This window comes from Onychostoma macrolepis, chromosome 07 (assembly GCF_012432095.1).
Source record: "Onychostoma macrolepis isolate SWU-2019 chromosome 07, ASM1243209v1, whole genome shotgun sequence".
In the NCBI taxonomy this organism is placed as follows: domain Eukaryota; kingdom Metazoa; phylum Chordata; class Actinopteri; order Cypriniformes; family Cyprinidae; genus Onychostoma; species Onychostoma macrolepis.
The window spans coordinates 30,041,209-30,066,620 of NC_081161.1; the positions used below are offsets into that span (position 1 = coordinate 30,041,209).

A 25,412-nucleotide genomic window follows, 5' to 3' on the forward strand; every position below is an offset into this window, starting at 1 on the left:
TGATATTTTCAAGAGTTAATGCTTAGGAAAATGTGCAAAGCGAAAAGGAAAGACATTTTGAAATGTCAAATAAGGACACAGAGAATTTTATGAAAATGTCTTCTGATTGCATCATTTAGAGATTTCATCATCCACTGTCGATTTCTATTGAGGAATCCACCGAGAAATATTTCTCTGCATATGGCAGCAACTGTGCAATGATGTACATCAAATGTCATCAAATTGAGGTTTGAGTTACATTTTTTTTTTTTTTTGGCTTTTTGTTTTTATTGGATGAGACAATGGATAATGGACAGGAAAGCAGAGATAGAGGGGGAACTATAGATTGAGACCTGACCCAAGCCGAACTTGAACCCAGGTCCCCACAAGCACTAGCCTTTTTGCCATTGCTTCAACCAAATATATATCTCTGCAGTCGGCTGGGGGTGTTGACTAATTAATTTGTGGACTTTTTTTCTACTGCTTTACCTGATTTGCTCTGACTTACTGGGTGCTAGGTTTAGGGGTGGACCTTCATGATTTTATCCAGTCAGGTAAAGTAGTTTATAAAAACCCACTGATTGGGAAAAAATCTTTTTATTCAGTAATGATATGTAAACTAAAGTTTTGTTGCAAAAATGAAGATTGTTACAACAGATTTTTATTTCAAATAAATGCTGTTTTTTAACCTTCCATTCAATGAATCCTATGATGGCTTCTACCAAAATATTAATCAGAACTACTGTTTTCAACATTAAATCAGCTAAATCAGCATATTAGAGTGATTTCTAAAGGATCATGAGACACTGAAGAGTAACTGGAGTAATGACTGCTGAAAATTAGGCTTTGCCATCACGGGAATAAATTACATTTTAAAATATGTTCAAATAGAAAAATTATTTTAAATTGTAATAATATTGTACAATATTACTGTTTAATGTGATCAAATAACTGCAGCCATGGTGCGCATCAGAGACTTCTTTCAACAACTTTTAAAATCTTACTAACCCCAAATTTTTGAACGGTAGTGTATATAAACTTGTAATTAAAAAAAAACAAAAAAAACATTTACATTCTATTTGAGATTTTGACACTATTTTACAGACAGCTAGCCAGATGTGTTTACCCTTACCAATCTGTTTACCATCTGTTTATCACTCATTAGATATGAGCTTGTTAATTAAGGTTGTATGCACAGCAGAGGTAGTAGAGGTTCTAGTAGTCTTGAGAAATTTGTCACTGCATCTTCACACAAAGTCTCTGACCTCTTACAGTGCTTTTGTCTCAAGCAGTTTGGAATTACAAATGAGATCCAACTTAAAAAGCGAGACAGATTGTTGGAAAACGTGCCTCCGAGATTATTCCCTGTCTGCTTCAGATGCTTCCTTTTGTGTCCGTAAAAAGTGTCTTTTGTATTCACAGCCCCTCTCCATATTAATGAGAACACACTTGCACATTAGCCGTGCATTAATACACGCTGTCGTGTTCTGGCGGCTGCTGCAGTCACTCTCTCATTTACATCCCGAGCGCAGCTGAGGCGGTGCTGTGCCGCTGGAGGTGTAGCTCTGGTGTAGACGTGTCCTCAGCTGAACTCTCTCAGCAACAATGAATTCTACAGTAGCGAGTCACACGCACCCGATTTCAACCCGCTCGCACTCACATGTGGATGAATTCACCCAACCTTGGTCTTTGTGGCCTTTCTGTCAGAGTGTCTTGCTCTTGGGGATGAGTCTACAAGATTAATGGTGTATAATATGGGTCCTGAATGAAAAGGGGATTTGAAAGCGGTCTCTGGGGGAGAGAGATGACTATGGAATGAATATTAGCACTGCAACCTGACCTCGCTACCACAAACAGAGCGAGTGAAAGAGAGGAATTGACTTTTGAAGATACAAGTTGCCATATTGGTTTGTTCTCCTACATCTGTAGATTAGACTCTCGTTTCTGCTTCTTTTCTCTGCCATTTTTCACTCCCCCGCTATGTTATTTCTGCAGTGTGGATCGTGTTTGTGTATAGTGCCTCTTTATATGTTGCTCTGAGCTGTGTAGCACTTGAATGTAGCAGATTGCTGGCCTCCTAAGACTTAAGAGTAGCTTCAGTTTAGAAGAATAGCAAATAAACACACATATATTGATGTTTTCGGGTGATTTAGAAATGCTAATGCTAATCTCTTTGTCTCTCACACAGGTACATATCTCTTCCCAATGGGGTGCTGCAGATTTTAGGGGTCACTAAAGAAGACGAAGGCATGTACCGCTGCGTGGCCTTCAACTCTGCCCGCAAGCGCTTCAGCCAAGATGCTTCGCTCTCAGTTAGCGCAGGTATAACACAAAGACCTGTTCCCAATTACCTTCGATTCTTCACGATCCATATTTCACATGCACTCACATATAACTCCATTCACCTCATCTCTCTGACTCACATGGTCCTGTACATTCAAGAAGTCAGTGAGTGCATTCCTGGAAAATTCATTATAAACCAGAATTATTTTTCTGAGTTGTACTTAAAAGTGCTAGTTGTCATATAACATAACTTTGTTATTTCGTTAGTCTGTTTTTCTATCCAAGTGCACTGTATGAAAAAAATATAGAAAAATGGGTAATGTCCTGGCAGACAATTGCCAAGTTTTTCAGACATTTCCTTCAGCCCTTAAACACAACACAGTGCAATGAGTAATTCAAATCACCTTTTAAAAATCAATACAGAAAATTTTTAATATATTAACACAATATATTGGACCATATTTTTCTTAAAGTGTAGCCTTTTTGTATGTGAAATGAACTTTGCTGGTTTGCCAGTGTGGTTTTTAATTGCCTTGTCTTTGACTGTTAATATCAGACTGAAATCAGATCAGAAACCTTGTTTAAAAGTAATGCCGACTTGCATTTTACTTATCATTGGTTCTTATGGTGTTTACCAATGGTAATATCTATTCTGTTTTCCCCCCAATCCACTTGGCTGATGTCACACATCACAATCACAGCATAAGGTGGTAATATACACTCACAATGTGCTGTAATACTACCAAAATGTCATGATTCAAACCTTTATCTCCATACCGAAATCTCCACTGGCCAGACAGTGATTCATCTTTTCTGAATCATTCAAATATTGGTGTCTGGGATGCCTTAAGCCTGGAGGCCATTGTGTACATCATGAGTTTTTAAAAGCTTACCTTTAATGTGAGCTATAAATGAAGTGCAGAAAAATGGTTGTTGAGATAGTATTCCCAAATGAAACAGAGTGGAGGCCAGAAACAATATTCATTACATGGCAGGTTAATAAGCGGATTACTGTACTGTGATGAATGACCAGATTTCTGAACACTGAATGGTCCTGATGTGTAAAAATAAGTGGTCGTTGATGCAAATTTCAGATTTCTAAATGACAGTTACAGTATATTTTCACAATACTCTGAGCAATTTTTATATCAGAAGAATAATGGAAATATGATTCCTTATGAAATGACTCCTTAAATTGTGAAAAAAATACCAGTTTTGTGGTTCTCCTCCAGTCTTTTTGTTTGAAGCAAAGTTTGGATATCTGCAGTGGCACTTTCAATGTTGTGTGTGTGTGTGTGTGTATGTGTGTGTGTTAAAGTGCCCTCTGCAGAGGTGGTCTGTGTTGCAGGCAGAATTGATTTCCTGCTGTCCTTAAGGCTGCTCGGCTGATGAAATGGAGGGGGCAAAAGAAGGGATGGAAGAGAGGAATGAGATGAGGAACAAAGACAGAGACAGAGAAGGCTAGAGAGATAAAGAACTAAATGAAATAAAAGGGAGTGTGGGAAGATGAGGGAGACAGATCGGTAATGCCATGAAGTCAGTCTGAGCCTTTAACCCTCTTCACACACACACACACACACACACACACACCTCTGAAAGACTTAAATCTCCATGCTGACCTTCGCTCATTTCCATTATGTTTCTATGATTTTCTGTGTGTGTGTTTTCCATCTCACACATTCATCTTTTAAGCCATCTCTCTAATTGTTCCATATTCATCTTTTTCCTTCTTCTTCTCTTTTACTCCCATTTACTCTTTCAGTCCTTTTTATTTGTATCAATTGCTTCATAAAGCTTCTTCTCTCTCTTTTTATGGACGAAAACGAAAAAGATGCTGAAAGTGACTTCTATGTGAGCTGTGCTTCATGTATTGCTAAAGTTTTAAAGCTGCCATAGAATGAAAAACTGTCTTTACCTTGGCATAGTTAAATAATAACAGTTCTGTACATGGAAATGACATACCGTGAGCCTCAAACACCATAGTTTCCTCCTCCTTATGTGAATCTCGTGAATAAAAAAGACCACTGATAAATAGGCGAATCAGAACATAACACCGACTGTGACGCAACAGTCTGGATCACTACGCCCCCAACATTTGCATAAACCCGCCCATGTTCGAGGCCAGCCGAACCTACACAGTCGAATCATCAGAAGTTGTGCAGGTATTGTAAAGAAACAAGCGAGGACAACAGTGAAAATGGGAGATCATGGAAATAAATGTTATGTTCCAGGCTGTGCAGGGGATGTGAAGTGCAGGGATGGGTTTGTGTGTATTCAGAAAGGCACGGAAAGCAAATAACGCGTTCTACTAAAATAACGCGAGCCACTAAAGGGACATGGTTAGCTGCTTGCTAGCTGTAGCCTGTTACAGTACATAAGATTTCACTTACCACATAAACAGAGTAAGGAGAGATGAGGATGATGGCGAATGATTTACAGATCCTGAGCACCACTGACAAGCATCTGATCTTATAAAATGTGTGGTAAGTGCTGCCGCTCCATAGTATAAACAGAGTTAGTGCGATCGCGTATCTTGAAAGTGAAACTATAACGCGATCGACCGATCGTTCAAAAGCAGTTTCAATGCCTCGCGTATTAATAACGGCTCCCTGATGCCCACATTTTATATACAGTATAATTACCCGACGATATAACTGTAAGAGAAAGTATTTAAATATATATTTTCCTCCCTGTGTTTCCTTCTTGCTGTGAGTTATTGAAATGAGCCGCACTATGAAACAGCCAATCAGAGCAGAGCTCAACATTGAACAGCACTGTGAAACAGCCAATCAGAGCAGAGCTCATTATTATTCATGACCCTGCCAAATAAGCCAATAACAGACCGTTTCATTCTAGGGAGAAATCCTAGGGTTTAAATGGACATTTAAAACCGTTTCTGGAGATTTTTTGCCCTTACCTAAGCCACATACCTTCTATGTAGATATCAGAGAACAATTTAAAATACTGTATCAATGCATTCTATGGCACCTTTAACAATGTCACCTTTTTTGTCTGTGGAGTTTCCTCAAAATTTTGTTAATAGGACTGCACCTTTAGAGATAGAGATGGAATGAGAGAAATCTAGGATGAGCGAAAGAAAGAAAACTAGTATGAGAAAAAAGGAGAATTTGAGAGATTCATTGAACACAATTAATATTTTTTCATTAATCTGTCTTCTCATTGTTTTTCTTTTATTATTACATTTGCAAAGAATTGAAGAACCCCAAGCAGCTTTTCGTTCATGACAGGAGAAGGACATAGAGCAACACTGGCTGCTAGATATGTTTTCACATCACAGTCTGAAAGTCTGTGACTAAATATGCATTATCCCAGTATGTTTTCTGTACACTTTTCTTCACCATGGTGACCCTGTGTGTCTGCGTGTATATGTAGACATCTTATGTAATGCAAATGGCCTTTATTTTTACATAAGCACTTCAGTCATTCACGTAAGATATTATGTTATGTGTTGTCTAACTTAAGTTACCTTTTAATGTGTTGTTCTATTTTTACATACATCCTCAGCTTTGTCAATATTTAATATTTACAGTCATGCCAATAAAATCATGCTGAATTGAGAGAAAGACAGATTGAAAGAGAGCAATCTTCACCTTGAGGAAATTGTAGTTTTGCTCTGTGAATGCAATGCATCTTTTGCCCCTGAGACCAGACAGCTCAAGTACACAGTACCAGTCTTTATGTGTGTGTGAAGCAGGCATCTCATCTCATTGCAATGTGAGGCTGTAGTTTGGCTCATCAGCGTTCTGCTTGATACTGAATATTTTGTTACACACTCACTTTATCTAGAAAAAGCCATATGAGCAAACTTTTGCTGTTGTTCAAGTGGGTATTCGTGGTCTGTAGTGGTCTGCTGTTGTCAGTATCGTTGTTGTTTTAACCACAGGCGCACATCCACTGGTGTGCCTGCTTAAATACAGACACACACACACACTTGCTTTTACGTGGTGCACCCTGTAGCCACAGAAATCTGACCCATTTTAAATCCCTGTGCTCTCATGCATATGTGATTGCTGCTGTATGTAATCAGAGTGATTAATTTATGACCGTCATACCGTATCCATAGCTGCACGCTTATGTTTTACTTCATGTGATCTGTGGGGGTGTCTACTGAATTCATATAAATACACTACCATTTGGGGTTGTACGACCCAAATTCCGGAAATGTTGGGACATTTTTTAAATTTGAATAAAATAAAAACTAAAAGACTTTCAAATCACATGAGCCAATATTTTATTCACAATACAACATAGAGAACATAACAAATGTTTAAACTGAGAAATTTTACACTTTTATCCACCAAATGAGCTCATTTCAAATTTGATGCCTGCCAAAGAAAAAGCAAGAAATTTTGAAAAGATTCAGCTGGGAGAACATCTAGCTAATTAAGTTAATTGAAATCTGGTCTGTAACATGATTAGCTATAAAATGGATGTCTTAGAGAGGCAGAGGCTCTCCAATCTGTGAAAGAGTGCGTAAAAAGATTGTGGAATACTTTAAAAACAACGTTCCTCAACGTCAAATTGCAAAGGCTTTGCAGAAACTGGAGAAATCTCTGTGCGTAAGGGACAAGGCTGAAGAACTCTGTTGGATGCCCATGGTCTTCAGGCCCTCAGACGACACTGCATCACTCATCAGCATGATTCTGTCATTGACATTACTAAATGGGCCCAGGAATACTTCCAGAAACCACTGTCGGTAAACACAATCCGCCGTGCCATCTGCAGATGCTAACTAAAGCTCTGTCATGCAAAATGGAAGCCATATGTGAATATGGTCCAGAAGCACTGTCGTGTCCTGTGGGCCAAGGCTCATTTAAAATGGACTGTTTCAAAGTGGAAAAGTGTTCTATGGTCAGACGAGTCCAAATTTGACATTCTTGTTGGAAATAACGCACGCCGTGTCGTCCGGGCTAAAGAGGAGGGAGACCTTCCCGCATGTTATCAGCGTTCAGTTCAAAAGCCATTAATCTCTGATGGTATTGTGGTGCATAAGTGCATACGGTAAGAAGAGGAGATGCTACACCATGGTAAACATGCCCCCGTTCCAACTATTTCAAGACCTGTAGAAGGCATCAAATTTGAAATGAGCTCGTTTTGTGCATAAAATTGTAAAATTTCTCAGTTTAAACATTTGTTATGTTATCCATGTTCTATTATGAATAAAATATTGGCTCATGTGAAATTCTTTTAGTTTTCATTTTATTCAAATTTTAAAAACGTCCCAACATTTCTGGAATTCGGGTTGTAAGATTTTTTATAACAAGCTTGTTTTTTTTAAACAAGGCTGCATTTATTTGACTAAAATTACAGTAAAACAGTAATATTGATAAAAATTATTATAATTTTTGAATTACGTTTTACTTTTAGATTTTTATTTTATTTTATTTTTTTATTTTAAAATGTATTCTTGTGATGGCAACGCTAAATTTTTAGCAGCTAACTGATGCTGATTTTGTGCTCAAGCTAAATTTCTTATTAATTTAAATGTTAAAAACAGTTGTGCTGTTTTACATTTTTGTTAAAATTGTGATAAATATTTTTCAGGATTCTATGATAAAAATAATAAAATCTAATAGAAAGTTCACAGAAACAACATTTAATTGAATTAGAAAACTTTTGTAACAAATATCTTTATTGTCACTTTTGATCAATTTAATGCACCCAAGCTGAATAAAATGATAAACTTTAATTATGTATAGCGTAAATATATATATATATATATATATATATATATATATAATGACACCTATCCTCTTTGGCCTTAAAGTTAGCCTCTCTTTGACTGTCTCAATCTCTTCATCACAATCTTTCCTCCTCACCTCAATCCTATCTCGCTCTTTCTCTGTCTCTCTCACTTCCTGTGAGCAAAAGAGGAAACGGTGTCCTCTGTCAGGTCAGTTGCTTCACCTAATGCTGCTTTCACTCAAGCAAACCACTTGTGCCTGGTGGTGAACACTCTCTTGTTCTGTACACAAACACACACTTATTATCTGTCTCTGCAGGTCTGTCTCAGGAGAGTGAGGTGGTGATTGTGGCTCCACCGCGGAACTCTACAGTGGTCATGGGTCGTCCGGCTGTGATGGAGTGCATGGCTCAGGGTGAACCCAAACCTTTCGTATCATGGAGCAGACAGGGTAAGACGCAAACACAAATATATTACACACACACACACACACACACACATCTGTAGCCCAGTCTACTGTACGAACTGAAAGTGCTTCTGTTGACAGATCTAGGCTAACTGACAAGTTGAAGGTTTTTAGGAGTCTGCACGTGTACCTAGCCTGTACATTGTGCCTGAACTTGGCCCATAAACAAGAACGTCACCCCACCTGATTGGTATTGTCCAATCAGGATTGAATATGTCAAATTAAGATTTAAATACCCCAAACCAAAAATAGTTGGACCCTTGTGGACCAAGGCACACAATATAGATTTAAACAGGAGAAGGAGAGCCTAGTAGGTTCAAACTCCGGTAGATCCAAATTTTTTAAATCATTGCTGTGCCTTTGAGTAAAGAACTTAAACCCCTGGTTGAAGAGGAGACGATGTGCTTGAAATACGTGCATTGTTGTATTGGATAAAAGTGTCAGCTGAATGACCAAAATTTAATTAGTGCTGTGTTCACTATGAACTTTGAGTGCTTACATAGGACAATGTAAATGAACCACAAAAATTGTGATTTTTTAGGTTAGCTTATACGTTTGCTTTATAGACATGTGGCTTTGCTGCAGCAGACACCCCAACTACACTCCCACCCTTCACCCCCACTGTTACTGCCTCCATTCAGGTTCATTACGGACCTCATTTTGTCCTCTTTCCCCACAATAATGCCAAGACTGTATAACTGAGAGCATTATTCTCATTAGGTTTCATGAAAAATTTACAAGATGTTGTAAAAATTCATGAGGTGTCTTTTTTCTTTGTTTGAGCTCTAATATGGCAGCCGCAGACGGTCAGTGTCTAGGAATCATTAATGCATGCCGTACCTCCTCCAGTGCTGTACTGACCTCTGCTGGGTTTTGATATGCATTGCACACCATCATAGTTCCAACATTGGAAATCTGTGATCATTTTTTGACCCTCATGTTGTTTCAGACACAAAAGACTTTCTTTCAGGCATGGGTTACAGAATGAGAAATGTATGGACACTTGTGCTGCTGTTTTCTTCCTTTATTGGAATATTAAACCTTTGGCCCAATTCATTGTAATTGCATTACATTTGCATTTGGAACAACATGAGGGGGAGTAATTGATGGCAAAATTAAACGTTGCCATTCCTTTTAACTATTCATTTAGCAAATTAACATTTTTATTATTATTTTTTATTTCATATTTATTTTGATAGTACATGAGACCACCTAATGACGTGGTTTAATCATAAAATAAAGCTTCTTCAAGGGTGCTATTTTTCATATTGACATCTGTATACTTAAAAGTTTAAATGTTCCTGCTTACTCAGTCTTGATTAATTGATTTTCCATTTTCTTTTTCATTTTGCCCTCTTTTTACACAACCACTCCTTTGGGATGCATAGATGGGAAGCCTATAGCTACAGATGTGGTTGTCTTGGCAACCAACCTAGTGATTCCTGACACCCGCAGTCACCATGCTGGAGTATATGTGTGTCGTGCCAACAAACCCAAGACCAGAGATTTTGTCTCATCTCCCGCTGAACTCCGAGTACTGGGTAATTGTGTGTTTTCCTTTTAATGGATCCTGCATATTCTGAATTAATACTGGATACGTTACTGAGGGATTGTAAATACAACAAAATATACAATGAGTCTTTATTGATTGAATCAGAATCAGTGAATCAAACATATGGGAAGCTGTACACCTTATTTATCAAGCATAAAACAATGGCTAGTAGTTTTAATGGCTGTTAAGTTTTAGTTTTCAAAGTTTCTTCAGGAACTGTGTAGTTGCCAGTTTCTCTTTCCCTGCGTTATAAAATGTATTATAAAATCCCCTCGTCACCAGGAGTAAATTCAATAAGCTTTCTGGTAAAAAGAAACAGATGGTTGCTGACCTTGCTGACTGGATGTAAAATTCATAGATGGTATATATAAATTATATATACCATACACACCATGGTAGCAAAACCCTTATGGCAGTACTATTGTTTATTAGTTTAGGTTGTACTTATTGTACTTGTGTTTGTCCAAAACAGATGCATATTTTATCAAGCAAGATACGTATACATATTGTCCACTTAAAATTAAAAAAAAAAAGGTCACTGGAAGATTCACAAGGATCAAGATCACTGTTTCTGAACTGCATATTTAAGTGGAATCTTGAGGTCGTTTGAACAACAACTCCAACTGTGTGTTGTGGTCAGATCGTTGAGGAACGTTTGTGGCCATGCATACACTAAATGCAGTGACTGATCTTTTGATCTTGCTAGGTGCTTGGGAAATGAAGACTTTTCATAAGGAAGACTTATTTAATTGGAAGCAATCTCAACCAAAAACATAAAACAGACAAGAAATGTTCTGCATGGAAGTACAAAATAATTATTCCTCTAAAAAATATGCTCCAACCTTTACAGCAAGAAGCTTTTTATGCACTAGAGGAGGCTTCATCTAATCAATGCCCTTCTGTTTTGCGGGGATAGTAGTATATTTTTTGTCTTTGAAAAATGATGTTAAAATAAGTTTATAGCTTCCTGACATTTTTGAACCTACAATTTGACTAATTTTGTCTGTAATGGAGTGGTTTTTTTCCCGTTGGTTGATTTACACATGATTTTCTTCACTTTTCCCACTGTTTTTTTCACTGTCATTTTGCCCAGCTCCACCAGTCATCCTCCAGCCCCCAGAGGCGGTGTCCCTGTCCCGGGGGAATACGGCTCGGTTTGTGTGTAATAGTTCTGGTGACCCTCCCCCTGCTCTGCGCTGGCTGAAGAATGGAGAACTGGTCCAGTCTAATGCCCGGGTTAAGACTCAGAACCCTGGAGTTCTGCTCATCAACCAACTGCGGCTGGACGATGCGGGATACTACCAGTGTATTGCTGCCAACAGCCTGGGCACCGCCTGTGCCACTGCCAAACTGTCCGTCATCGTAAGGGAGGGTCTGCCTAGTCCTCCTCGTCATGTGTCGGCCATACCCTACTCTAGCACTTCTGCCCTGCTCACCTGGGACCCACCTGAACATAATAGTGACCAGATCATTGGGTTTTCAGTACACTACCAACGCACAGCAGGTGAGAGAAAGTGTGTTTTTATGTATTTAAAATTTCAGAATGGGGAGAAAAGAAATACCATTCTATTGCCTAATGGTGAGATAATTTATAATGTTGAAACATATCAATTAATATTTATAAAATACTAATGCAAAATGCATAATATATACTTAAAGGGTTAGTTCACCCAAAAAAAACTAAATTTCATTAATTACTCAACCTCATGTCATTCCAAACCTGTAAGACCTTTGTTCATCTTCAGAACACAAATTAAGATATTGTTAATGAAATCTGAGAGCTTTCTGACCCTGCGTAGACAGCAACGCAACTGAAATGTTCCCAGACACAGAAATGTAGTGAGGACATTGGTAGAACAGTTCATGTGACATCAGTGGTTTAACCATAATTTTACGAAGCTTTGTGCTACTCTCGATAATGGTGACACGGAAGAGAAGAATTGTTGAAAGACACAAGGGTGAGTAATTAATGACAGGATTTTAAATTTTGGGTGAACTAACCCTTCAACTACACATTGCCATATAGTCAATAATTATGCTAAACTGAAGAACTAAAATGACTAAAACTATACTACAAATAAATTAGAACTAAATAGAAAAATTTACAAAAGTGCATAAAGTTACTAAAAATAAACTGAAAACTGGAAATTTGAAAATAAGTGAAATGTGAAATAAACTGATAAATGCTATAATAGTATAGAAATAATACTATAATAACAGTGGTTTAATTTTAAAGAACATTAATTTGTTCTCAAATTAAAAAAAAACTTTCTGTGAGCACTATTCTGTTTTGTTAGTGGAAGTTCCTGGAGTCCCTGTTTGACCTGCAGTGTTTCTCATTACACTGAGTGTAGCCAGCTTAAGTGGATCAGTCCACAGAGAAAAATCCTGTCTCATTACTTTATCGAAGCCAATCCACTTCATAGATCGCGGCTGTACAGAACCACAAGCCATATGTAAGCTCCGGCTGTTATTGATGGGGTCACGCTTCCCTTCGTTAAGATACACATACACACAAGGACTGTCAGAAAAAATATTTTGGCTTAGATCAAATGTTTAAAAAGCAAATGCACTATTTGTGTGTTGACAGGCTCAGAAAACATGGAATATCAGTTTGCGGTGAATAACGACACAACAGAGCTGCACGTAAAGGAGCTGCTCCCTCACACAGCCTACACCTTCTATGTAGTGGCCTACTCGCCCATGGGCGCCAGCCGCCCGTCACAGCCCGTTACAGTGGAGACGCTGGAGGACGGTGAGCACTGTCTAATGGGGAGGGGTCAGGTTTTAAAGAAATAATTCACCCAAAAATGAAAACCTGGTCATCTTTTACTCACCCTCATGTCATTCAAAATCTGTACAGGTTTCTTTCTTATGTTGAACACAAAAGAATTTGGAAGTACCAAACAGTTGTTGGTCTCCATTGACTTCCATAGGGAAAGAAATACTATGGAAGTCAATGGGGACCATCAACTGTTTGGTTACCAGCATACTTCAAAATACCTTCTTTTATGTTCAACATAAGATAGAAACTCATACAGGTTTGGAACGACACGAGGGTGAGTAAATGATGACAAAATTTTCATTTTTGGGTGAATTATTCCTTTAAATGCAAAGCAATGTGAATTGACTAATTGCCACAAAAGCACACTTGGTTTTCTGCCTTACTAAAGGTTACACCTCAAGTGTGTATGCTATGTACAATCTGCATGGTTTATGCATGGAATACATGAACAGCCTACTAATAACTATTATGTAACACCTCACATACTGTAAATGCTGTATGCAATGTGCTAGACTTAACCATTGTTTTTTAGTGCAATTTTGATTACAATGCTAATTTGAAAGATGGAATAAAATATTCAGAGATGGAATGACAATGGCAAAATGGCAAACTCACAGCATTTCTGAAACGAACAGATTGCTATTTCATTTGGTGCTATCCACAATTTTTTTAACATAAGAGCTGGCACTGCCAATTTTTAATTGAATGTGCAAGATTTTCAGTGCCAGCCACTTCCAATTATTTTAGCTGTACAAAAAACTGCCTGTTATGCTGCTTGATGTTGCAGACTCCTATTTGTAATCATATTATTTTAATTTATTACCATAATCGTAAATGCACTGGTTTGTAAGTGCAAATAGTTTTACTGTTTGCTGCACTTTTTTATTCTTCTGGTTATTTACCTGTAGCACCTGATGAATAGGAAGCCTAGCACATTTACAGAAAATAGCCTAATTTTGTGTAGCAAAATGAGGTTGATACATAATAGCAATTTTCGTTCATATGAGTGCCCTCTGGTGGCCAGAGAAAAATAAATGACCTCTCTGTGCAATAGAAACTAGGTGCATCCTAATGTGCATACTTTTGCACTATTCTGTGCCATTATGAAGTATCAAATACCCGAATGATACATTTATTTAACTGAAAAAACAAAGCGTGGAATTTTGGACACTCAAGTGTTGCAGCTTTCCTAACGTAGTGCAATGGGAGGGGCTATTCGACTTCAATGCTGGGTGATAAAATAACCTTATAAAATGAATACACTAGACGACAGAGTATGTAGTACATAGTATAAATGCATAGTGTGTAGTACATCATTTATCATCAACATCATGTTTTGTAAATCTTTCTTTGCTTTGTGTTCTCTGCAGTTCCCAGCGCTTCTCCACAGCTGTCCCTGCTGAGCACATCTCCCACTGATATCAGAGCCATGTGGCTGCCTCTGTCCTCACAGCTGAGCCGCGGAGCCATCACACGCTACCGCATAGACTACAGAGTGCTGGAGCAGGGTAAGACAGCGCCACCTACTGACCTCGTGTTCGTTTTAGCCTCGTAAAGCCTGACATATGAATTAATAGTCAGACAAATCTTTTTTTTTTAAATGGAAGAATTTATTGAACCTTTACAAAAAATAGTAAAAAAAAAAAAAAAAAATGTTTACACGTGTTTTTGTTGAGTATCATGTTTGATACATCAGAATTTTATGGCTAATATGGAGCTCATACTTGAGGAGAAAAAAAACATACACTTTGTTCAAAGGCTCAAAAAATGCAGTTTTGTGCAGTTGTTGATATATATATATATATATATATATATATATAGCCAAAAGTAAGATAAAATTTTGATTCTTATGTAAGTCAGTGAGATCATAACAGTATGATAGACAGATAGACATGATGTCATTCAATCTTTCTCTCTCTCTCTCTCTCTACAAGTAACTCTTAGGATATTTAAATGCTTCGTTTTATGATCATATATCTTGTAGTGGGGACATGTGTACCATGACCTTAAGGGGGCGTTTTTAGAATTAAACTAAAAGGCCTTTTACTTGCTAAAAAGTACAACCTATCAATCAGACGACAAAGGTATGTAGTAGATTGTATACAGCAGGTATTTCAGCAAATTTGGAGGCCTTTGAAATTGTCATATAAAATATGTTACAGTAGAATTTATAGGGTTGAGATGTGACCTTGACCTTGACCTTGAAACATGATAAATACATGTTGGCTGCTGAATTCGCAGCTTTGTGCATTATCTGTAGTCGCTAGTAGGGCAGCAGGCATGTCTGGGGTATTTTGAGCTGAATGACAAAGACATGGCTGATTGCTCCTGCTCTATTAGAGCTCTGGATGCTTAATGAACAGCAATAAAGGTGGAACAAAAGACAGATTCGGTCTGATGGCCTGTGACACAGAATGAGAGACAGAAGCAAACTCAATTCAGGCATTCATTGTTCGTGCTTCTTTATCAGCCAGCTGCAGAAATGATTTTCACTGACATACTTATTTTCGGGCACGTGTTTGTGTGTGTGTGCCCTCCAGTGGATCACATCTACTCAGTGGAAGTGGGTGGGAATGAGACGCAGGTGACTCTAAGGGATCTGAAACCAAATCAAACGTACCAGCTCCGGATTGCGGCGGGAACGCGAGCTGGGTTCAGTCAGTCTTCTGAGTGGGCCTCCCACCACACACCAAACCTTACTCAGGGTGAGTAAACACAAACACGATGCACTATATGCACACTGATAGCAGTTTCAACTCGCACAAGGTTAAACTTATATGCAGTGGTGCCTCCAAGGGGCGGCCGGAGGGCCGTTGATCCCCTTAAACAACACTGACCATCCCACTGGTCACGCAATCACCAAGATTGTATACATTTTTGGTTAACTTCAGACTAAATAGTGATTTTCTAGTGATGTCGACATGTACTGCATAATCAGACACAGTACAAAAATCAAAAACTCAAGTAAGCATATGTCACCACATGCTTTATGCTAGTAATTTTTTGTGTGTTGTTTAGATCTTGTCTGCCCTGGCACAAAGTTCAAATCTATAGTCAAGCACAAAGTCCTAAATGCATTACTGTTCAACGCTGCATTTGATAAAAATCTGATTAAAAAAAAACATAAACAGTAAAATATTTTACAAAATAAAAATGTAAATGTATTCTTGTGATGGTCTTTGCTCCAGTCTTCAGTATGCTGCTTTGTTGCTCAAGAATAATTTATTGTTATTATCATTGTTGAAAACATTTGTGCTGCTTAATATTTTTGTGGAAATTATCATATAGAAAGTTTTTAAAAAACTGCCACTTATTTAAAATAAGAATCTTTTGTAACATTATAAATGTATTTGCTGTCCCTTTTGGTCAATATAATGTGTCACTGCTAAATAAAAGTATTATTATTATTTTTACCAAAAATCATATTGTACCCAAAATTTTGAATACTAATGGATGTTATGCTAATTTTATCATAAAATCTGATAATGAAGATGTGTATCTTCTGTTCATCCATAGCCGTTTTGAATTATTTATTATTTGAATTATTTTATTTAATTATATTGTTATATTATTTAATTTATATGATCTTAGTTTTAATTATTTTATTTTTTTGTCTTATAAAATTAAATCAAGTAAATTATTTGAAGCTAAATTATTAGGATTTTCTCATTTTTAGCTGTTTCCCATGGTCTATTCTTAAAGCTTAAATGGGAGGTTAAATGTGGGGAAAAAAAATAATCTAATAATTCTGATCCACATGAATTTTTGTAGTTGGTTAAGTTTGCAGGCTTCTTTTTGGATGTTTAAAATACTAGTTTAATTTGTATGCAATTTTCAGCATCCTTCATTAAAACTGTCCTGGAGGCGCCACTGCTTGTGTACTGCCCTGCCAGAATGCTCAAACGAAGTACACCGCCGTTCTCACTAACTCCTTCTGTTGTCTTTCCCAGTGCTCTTTGCTCCCACTGAGCTCAAAGTGAGAGCCAAAATGCATTCCCTCCATGTCACATGGCAGCCACCACCCAATCATACTCAGATCACCGGTTATAAGCTTTCCTGGCAGGAATTGGATGTAGAGGAGCTGCCCAGTGAGGAGAAGCCTATGATCAATGAAAGGATTCAACAGATCAAACTGAGGAAGAGAGTGAAACACCATGAGGTCACAGGCCTTGGTGCGAGTTGAGCAGTAACTTCACATAAACTATACTCTCACACACAAATATACTTGAAACTGCATTTCTAATATAAAAGCCACTTTTACGCAGCAGCTCATTTGATGCTAAATGCAAGGACTGTATTTTTGGATGTGCTTAGTGGATAGTGACTCTCTGTCACTGTCAGCAGTTATGAAAGGATCTGAGAAAGGAAAAACTGAAGATCAGCTTGGGCTGTATTGGCTGATTGCCCATGACTTCAGACAGTATTTTCATGCAATTTTTGCTCAACAGATCAGTCTATACCAGGGTTAATATAGTTAACTGAAACTAAAGCCATAAAGAATACTTTTCATTGTTAAATAAAATAAAATATAAAAAAATAAACTTCAGATAGTTGCCAAAGCAGTATTTTTCATTTTCATTTAGCATTAAAATAACTACTACTTAAACTGAAATATGCTTCAAAAAACTATACAGTATATTAAGTTTAAAATGACAAAATTTCTAAAACTTTCACTAAAATGAAAATATATATAAAAACATTATTCTAATTATTATATATCAATTGTTCATCTTAATGATACTAAAATAACACTGGCCTAGACTAGCATGTTTTACAGTATGAGCATGTGAAGTTTTTTTTGCCTGATTGTTTCAGCTCCTGATCAGCTGTATGAGGTGAAAGTTTGGGCGTTTAATAAACAGACTGACGGTTATCCTGCTGTCTGGAAGGGCAGAACAGAGAAGCTCACACGAGGTGCGTGTGGTTGTGATGAGATCAAATCATACCTAGCTGTCCTGTAGATTTAAATCGGACTAAATTTGTGTGTGTGTGTGTGTGTGTGTGTGTGTGTCGTTTTCTTAGTGCGGACGACAGACTCTCTCCCACCATTGCCACCCATCAGCGTTAGAGCTCGTGCGAACAGTTCCACCTCTATCTGGCTCCGCTGGGAGAAACCGCACTTTAGCAATGTGCGAATCATCAACTACACTATACGCTGCAGCCCCGCAGGAATACGCAATGCATCGCTGGTCTCTTACTATACCAGGTACCAGGCATATACACAATAACGGTAATGTATAGACCAGTGGTCACCAACCTTTTTAAGCCCAAGATCCCTGACTTCAGCCTTTATGAAAGACAAGATCTACCGACTTTTCTGCACTTTTTTTTTTTTAAATCTAGCAAATTGGCCGATAATGATACTGGTTGCTGATTTTTGTTTTTAAGCAAATTTATTTATTGGTTATTTGCTCTATAACAAGCAAACTGACCTTAAACAAAAATATCTGTTGACATTTGAAATCATGTATAATTTCAGGATTTAAAGCAAAAACAGAATGGTCTGACTTTAGCTTTGTGAAGTTATGCTTCATAAAATATCTGCATGAAACAAAAACAGAAGACGGACTGATTGAACAGCAGGTGGCGCTTATTGAACAGCTGTAAACAAAGCAGAGCTGCGCTTATAAATACTACTTTATACGGTGGTAAAAGAAGAAAATGGCATTGCCATCTAAACTTTTCTCAAAACAGTCAGTTGCCTTCAGTGATGTATTAATATAATCCCACACCCCAATTCAACATTTATATTTTCTTCCTATATGTCTACCATCGTGAACTGTGAGCTGCTCTGCCTGCTACAGTATTTTCTCCTCTTTGTGTCCGTATTCAGCATCTCTGGCCTCTGTTAATGTCCTGTTTACAAACTCAGGCACAATGTATTTTTCTTTATCACTGTCCCAGTAGATCCTGAAAACAACAGACAAATGAGTACAAAAATGGAGAAATTTTACTGTTATTTTCGGGATCTACTGGGACAGTGATAAAGCTCGACTCCCAGTCGATCACGCTCCACGGGTTGGCGACCACTTGTATAGACAGATCATAAACAATCATTGTGAAATAAACACACTCTTACTCATGCGTTCATTCGTCCAGCAATTATTTGCCAATATTTAGTGTTTTCGACATTGCCATTGGTTTAAAAAATTACCAAAATTCCAAAAATTATTTCCTATAATTTTTCTCTCTCACATATATTTTGTTATATTTTTTATGATAAATGACTGATCAGACATTAATCAAAAGTGACAGTAAAGACATTTATAATGTTACTAAATATTCTTTTCATCAAAGAATCCTGGGAAAAAACATATATTACAGTTTACACAAAAATATTAAGCAGCACAACCGTTTTTAACATTGATAATAATAACAAAAGTTTCTTGAGCACCAAAACAGCGTATTAGAATGATTTCAGATGGGTCATGTGACACTGAAGACTGTAATGAATGCTGAAAATTAAGCTTTGCCATCACAGGAATAAATTACATTTATTCATAAATTATTATTTATACATAAATTACAGCAGATTTTTTTTCTATTTATTTTTCTAATTATTTTAAATTGTAATAATATTGCACAATATTAATGTTTTACTGTATTTTTGATCAAATAAATGCAGCCTTGGTAAACATAAGAGACTTCTTTCAAAAACATTACTACTTTTTTTTTTTTTAACCAAACTTTTGAATTATTTATTTAAGCCACACTGCTCTAGATAGCACTAATTGACTCCTTTATCAGTCAACCAGTCCTCTTACTGTATTCTTCTGTATCTCATTGTATTTCAGCTCTTCTCAGGAGATTTTACTGGAATCACTAAAGCCCTTCACCAGCTATGAAATTGCTGTGCAGTCTAATGGAGCTGATATGAGTGGCCCTTTCAGCAGCACAGTGGAAGAGTCCACACTTCCAGACAGTGAGTGCAGCCCTTTTCAGTGCTGTAAAAGAACCTTTCTACCTAATATATGTGAAAATGAAAGTTTTATGAAGTATGAAGGTGTTATATGGTCTTTTATTCTCTTTTTCACATGAGTAAATCACATGGGTAAATCTGGCAGAGTTCACACTCTGTCTTGTGTTTGTTCGTGCGGGAGCGAGAGCTTTAGTTGTTGTGTGTATACACAAGCGTGAGTGTCTGTAGGGGTTTTTTTGAGTGGGAAGTGATGAATGAATACGTATTTGTGAGTGTATTGTGAGTGTGTGAGTTGTGTGGGTTAGTGTGAGTCAGTGTGTTTGTGTTAGGTTAACAGTTAGGGGATTAATAGGGAGAGGCGTAAGGAGATAATTGGCTTTAATTAAAAGCCCAGATGGAATTGCCCCTCTTGTTGGCCAAGAGTCTTTCAGCTTGTCAGTCAGTCTAGCCAAGTGATGGCGGGGAGGGGCATGTTGCCACAGCGATTTAGTGTCAGACTAACTGAGAGGAGCTTTATCTACTCTTGAGGGGGGAGAAAGTGTGGGCACTTAAAAAAAGACCTTTCCCTCTAAAAAAAAAACTGATACTCGTGGTATCTCCTCAAATCTCCCAGACTGCACATGCTGAGACCACTATAACATCACAAACCTTTAAATGTGGCTTTCTTGCTGAACACTTTTTGTTTTTTCAATATTTTTTGTGTTAGCAGCCAGCACACAAGAATTCAATAGATCAGGCATACAATAGAGATTGCTTTCAAAATCAAATTTAACATAAAACACAAAATGAGGTCTCACTATTTGTTGATAGTATGATTTATTTTTATTTATTTTTTGTTAAAGCTGTGTACCTTCAAGTTTTGTTTTTTAAGGTATATGTATTACATTTCTGTGGTCACCATTTTGTTTTGGTACTTTGCAGCAGATATCAATAACTAGTATTGCACCAGTGTGTCAGCTAGTTTAGTTTATTTATTTCATTTATTGATCTGATAACGCCCTTTCATGGGCTGAAACTTTAAAAAGCAATAAAAAATAAATGATATTTTAGAGTTATATTAGAGCATTCAGAGAACACTTACAACAAAATATTCCCATGGCATTTTTGAAAGTACTGCACCCTGACGTACCACGGTAAATGCCTCATTACTTTAAAGGGGACATCGGATGCAAATAAATGTTTTAGTAGAGTGTGGACACGACTAACTTTCAATGATCAAACTCTATTTGCTGCTTTTTTTTTTAAATCCCCAAAAACCTAAAGTCTCAATTTAAGACATTTTCATTTTCATTTTCATTTTGACCGCCCACGATTGCTGATGGACTGTCCCCTATTTGCATATTTCCGCCCTCAGCCAGTTGTATGCCGTCTGCCATTTTCTCCGTGCTTTCAAGTGACAGCAATGTCTCGTGAGCAATGCAGGTGCTTTGCAGTTGGATGTAAAAGTGAACACAAGAGTCTTAATTTTCTCTCAACATCAGAGCCACTGAGGACGCAGTGGATTAGTTTTGTTTTTGATGGTAATGCACCAAAAAATACACAAAAAAAAAAAAAAAACAGAAGAAAGGGGCGGGGTGAACAGTAGCTCATTAGCATTTAAAAAGACATGCACAGAAACGGCTTGCTGTGAACAGAGCTGTTTTTAACAAGGTAAAAAGGGTGTTGTTTTACATGAGCATTGAGGAATTTTAACCAAAGTATTTTGCAGACATTTCATGAAAACCCTAAAGAATCATACTAACTTGTGGGAAATGGGCATTCGATGTCCCTTTTAAGTCCGAGTACTCTAAAATAATGGGTAAAGTTTTTAATTAATGCACAATTCATTTTGAAGGTTGTGTTTAATTCAGATGATTCAGAATAAAAACATTCTTAATATGCTTCCCCTTTCCTATTTGGTGTCTTGTGTGTGTTTTTACCACAGGACCCTCCTCTCCTCTGGATATGCAGTTGAGTGCACTAGACTCATACTCTGTTCTGGTGAGCTGGCGCCCTCCACTGGAGCCAAATGGTGTCATTTTGACCTACTGGATCCTCTACAGTGGCAACATCAGCCATCCAGATCAACTGTGGATAAACCTCACACATGATGGTAAATCTACAGAGAGCACATGGTACTGTATTTCATATGAGAATTATTGTCTCTTATAAATCTCTCTTTGTCTCATTCTCTTTTATTAGGTTCTGTTACTAGTGCAGAGGTCCAAGGCCTGATGAGTGGGACACGTTATTATTTTAAGATGGGGGCCTGTACTGAAGTTGGGGTGGGACCATATTCCCCTGTGAAAGATGTCTATACTCCTCCAAAGAAATATGGTGTGTATGTGTATGTAAAAGTTTTCACACTATTTGTATAGTATTTTTTTTTAAAAAGGGGTCATCGGATGCGACATTCACTTTTACGAGTTGTTTGAACTGAAATGTGTGTTGGCAGTGTGTGTACACAACCACCCTATAATGATAAAGATTCACCCAGTGTTTTTGTTTTTAATCTCTTTAAATCATTTCTCCTTTCTCACATTAAGCCATTCTCAGATGCCTGTCTGTGTGATGTCACACAGACCCAGGCCCCTCCCACAATTGTTGATTGACACTGGTGTTTTACCTTAGACCCGCCCTGAGTGAGCTGTCATCAGTCTGCCATTGTTTTGACGCCAGAGCAGGAGTAGACAACAGTGTTCTGTTGTTGGATGTAGGCTAATAATGAACATAGCAGTCGTCATTTACTCCAGACATCTGAGCCACAGAAGATGCAGTGGATTACCTTTGTTTTTGAAGGGAATGGGCCCCCCGTTCTACCTAAATGCGTTTATGTTTGCGCGAATCATTCGTGATCCAGCCTCACCTACAGAAGAAGCGAATATAAGGTTCTTTTATGTATCTTTGCAAATCGCCTTTCCTAATAACAAGCTAGTTAGCCAGTTCCGCGGCTGAAGTAAACAGTCTCATGAGAACGGCTCGTCACCCCACGGAAGAGAGGGGTGGGGTCAGCAGCGCTCATTAGCATTTAAAGGAACATGGACTAAAACAGGTTGCTGAAAAAAGAGCTGATTTTGACAAGGTAAAAATGGTGTTGTTTTACACTACCATTGAGAAATTTTAACCAAAGTATGTTAAAGGCTTTTCATTAAGAGCATAAAGAATCATATTATTTTCATCTAAACCACTAGATGGCACAAAAACGTGGCGTAGCACTTTCCAAAACATCCGCTTTTCAAGATGCACGTGTTTATTTATGATCTTTGACGCGATCGCGCGCAGCAGCGCAAAGCTGATTCTGTGTTTACTTGATCTAATATTTTATCATTGTTTTTAATGTTGTAGATTTAAGTAGCAAATGAGAATCACTAAAATTAATGCATATATTTTGAGACAAAGGTCTTCTTAACAATTTTCAGTTTTGTTTAAGATAATTAAAGCAACAGTTTTTAAATAACGAAAGAATATGTAAAAGTATGGTTTGAGGTAAAAAAAAAAAGTGCCCCTGCTGTTGGGGCTAAAAGGCACAGTAATTAACATAATAATTAATAGATAACTGTCTTTTCCATTTGTTGACATGACATGGTTAGATTCATCTGGTAAATATCATATATTATGTTGGGTGTCCATATTAGAGATAATCACCATGTTTAGAATGAAACCATCATAATTAAAAACATGATATTAATCATATATAATAAAATATAATTTGTTTGTTACTACTGTAAATATATATTCAATTATTATGGGATCTCCTTCAGTGCGTTCAGGGTCTTAAAATTATTTTGTTTCTGTATTTTAAAATATATTTTTTTATATTAACATTTTAACGACATATTTATTGAACAAAAATGTATTCTTTTATTTTTCAAAATAAGCAGAAAATAGTACAAACTTTGCTAAAGTGATTGTTTTGAACAAGTATTAATTTAGACATTATTTTTTTTAAAAAACATTATTTTAGCTGAAGTATTTGTATCAATACCATGCGTCACGGCACGGTAGGGATGTGCAAGGAAGGAACAAGGTCTGGGTCCAGATGCAGGGAAAAACCACTTTAATAACCAACGAAAAAGCCAACAGGGCAAAAACAAAACAGGTAAAGGAGTGGGATACATGAAACGGCAACACAGTGCATGTATCCCCAGAGTCAGAACAGCAACTACAACAAACAACGAACAATTATTATTTCACCAGACAGAGTAGCGGGAGTGAGGTGTATAAATAGTCCATGGTGATGGGGAACAGCTGGGAGGTGATGAGTGGCAGGTGTGTGGAGTAATGGTAATTGAGTCCGGGAAGACGGGAAGTGGCGACCTCTGGTGGTGAGAGGGATCATTGCGGACCCGGACTCATGACACCATGTGCCTTTTACCCCATGTTGGTGGGCCTTTTACCCCGTGTGTGGGGAAAAAGGCCCCTCTTGCCACCTCATACATTTATAAGATTTTTAAACAAAATAAACAACTTGAATGATTTATTTCACACAAAATCTGTTGCTCCATTAATGCAGTGAATAGCACATTTTTTCTTAAGGTATGCCTTTAGCCCCGTTGTACCCTAATATTTCACAATATTACAGTTTTTACTGTATTTTTGATCAAATAAATGCATCTTTGTGAGCATAAGAGACTTCTTTCAAAATCATAAAAAACATTTTTACTGTTTTTACGTTGAAAATTTGTTTTTGTGTAAGTAGACCGTTAGAGAGAGAGATTTTTCAAACCACCACAAAGATTTTCAATGGAAATATAAAATAATCAATCTCCTAGCTATTAATTGAAACCTCAGAATCTTTACATTTATGTAATACATTTATGCATTTAAGTTACATTTACACTTTGGTGCCTTTGGTAGATGCTTTTATCCAAAGATACATACACCGCATTCAAGGTATACAATCAACTGAATGAAACCTATGGCCTTGCAATACTCTTTAAACTATAGAAAACTTGACTGATATGTGAACATTTGCTATCAGAAAATGGAAGCTTGTAGCTCACAAACATGAACCTGTTCTTGTATATATCTTTAGGTGTATATAATATGTAGTTCAGTCATGAAACTCGAGATGGCGCAGGCTGACGGGTTGTTAACGTAACATGATATTCAGATATATTCAGATGATATTTAGAGAGTTAAACGACTTGGCACAAGCTGATTGGTTCATGCTGCATATGCAGCTAATGAGCTTACTGCCTTGCATTTAAATGGCTAGCTAGCATTCACTTGAGATTCCTGCAGCACACTTCAGAGTTTCTCTGAAACCCTCCACCTTCCCCAGCTCCACCTGTATAGATCTGCTACGGGTTATTTTATATGCTATTTGTGCAGCAGCAGTATGTCTTAAATACTCACGGCACCGTATCGCCATGTGCATTGGCAGTAACAAGTTCCTGTACTTGCTTGCAGCAGCAGCAGCAATAATCAATAACAGCAATAACCAACAGCAGCAGCAATTCAGCAGCAGCGTAGATTTATTCCGCCAAGACCAAATACATTAACATTGTCATATCCATCACCATGCTAAAATCTTCAGAGTTGTCATGATTGAAATATTTTCTATTGCTTTGGCAAAGAAAACCCTTGTTTATAATGCCAGTTAAGTTTCACTGAATCTGCATGTGGCGTCACAGGTGTGTGGGTGTGTGTGTGTGTGTAGAGACTGCCATCTGCCTCTGCCCATCACTGACACTCAATTAATAGCACTCCCACAGGGAGTGTGAAGTGATTCAGTCCAGCCTC

The 25,412-nt window shown here is 37.4% G+C and overlaps 1 protein-coding gene across 2 annotated transcripts in view; it reads left to right on the forward strand.

The window, feature by feature from the left end:
• The window catches only part of igdcc4 (immunoglobulin superfamily, DCC subclass, member 4), an 85,184-nt gene that overhangs the window by 50,590 nt on the left and 9,182 nt on the right, over positions 1-25,412 (forward strand). For both annotated transcript variants that reach the window (XM_058780900.1, XM_058780901.1), the window contains 13 exons: positions 2,168-2,301; positions 8,286-8,417; positions 9,821-9,973; positions 11,078-11,488; positions 12,575-12,739; positions 14,140-14,277; positions 15,310-15,474; positions 16,720-16,941; positions 17,585-17,683; positions 17,792-17,975; positions 19,564-19,691; positions 21,613-21,780; positions 21,870-22,004. In XM_058780900.1, coding sequence (XP_058636883.1) covers positions 2,168-2,301; positions 8,286-8,417; positions 9,821-9,973; positions 11,078-11,488; positions 12,575-12,739; positions 14,140-14,277; positions 15,310-15,474; positions 16,720-16,941; positions 17,585-17,683; positions 17,792-17,975; positions 19,564-19,691; positions 21,613-21,780; positions 21,870-22,004 — 2,234 coding nt within the window. The remainder of the gene's footprint in view (positions 1-2,167; positions 2,302-8,285; positions 8,418-9,820; positions 9,974-11,077; positions 11,489-12,574; positions 12,740-14,139; positions 14,278-15,309; positions 15,475-16,719; positions 16,942-17,584; positions 17,684-17,791; positions 17,976-19,563; positions 19,692-21,612; positions 21,781-21,869; positions 22,005-25,412) is intronic.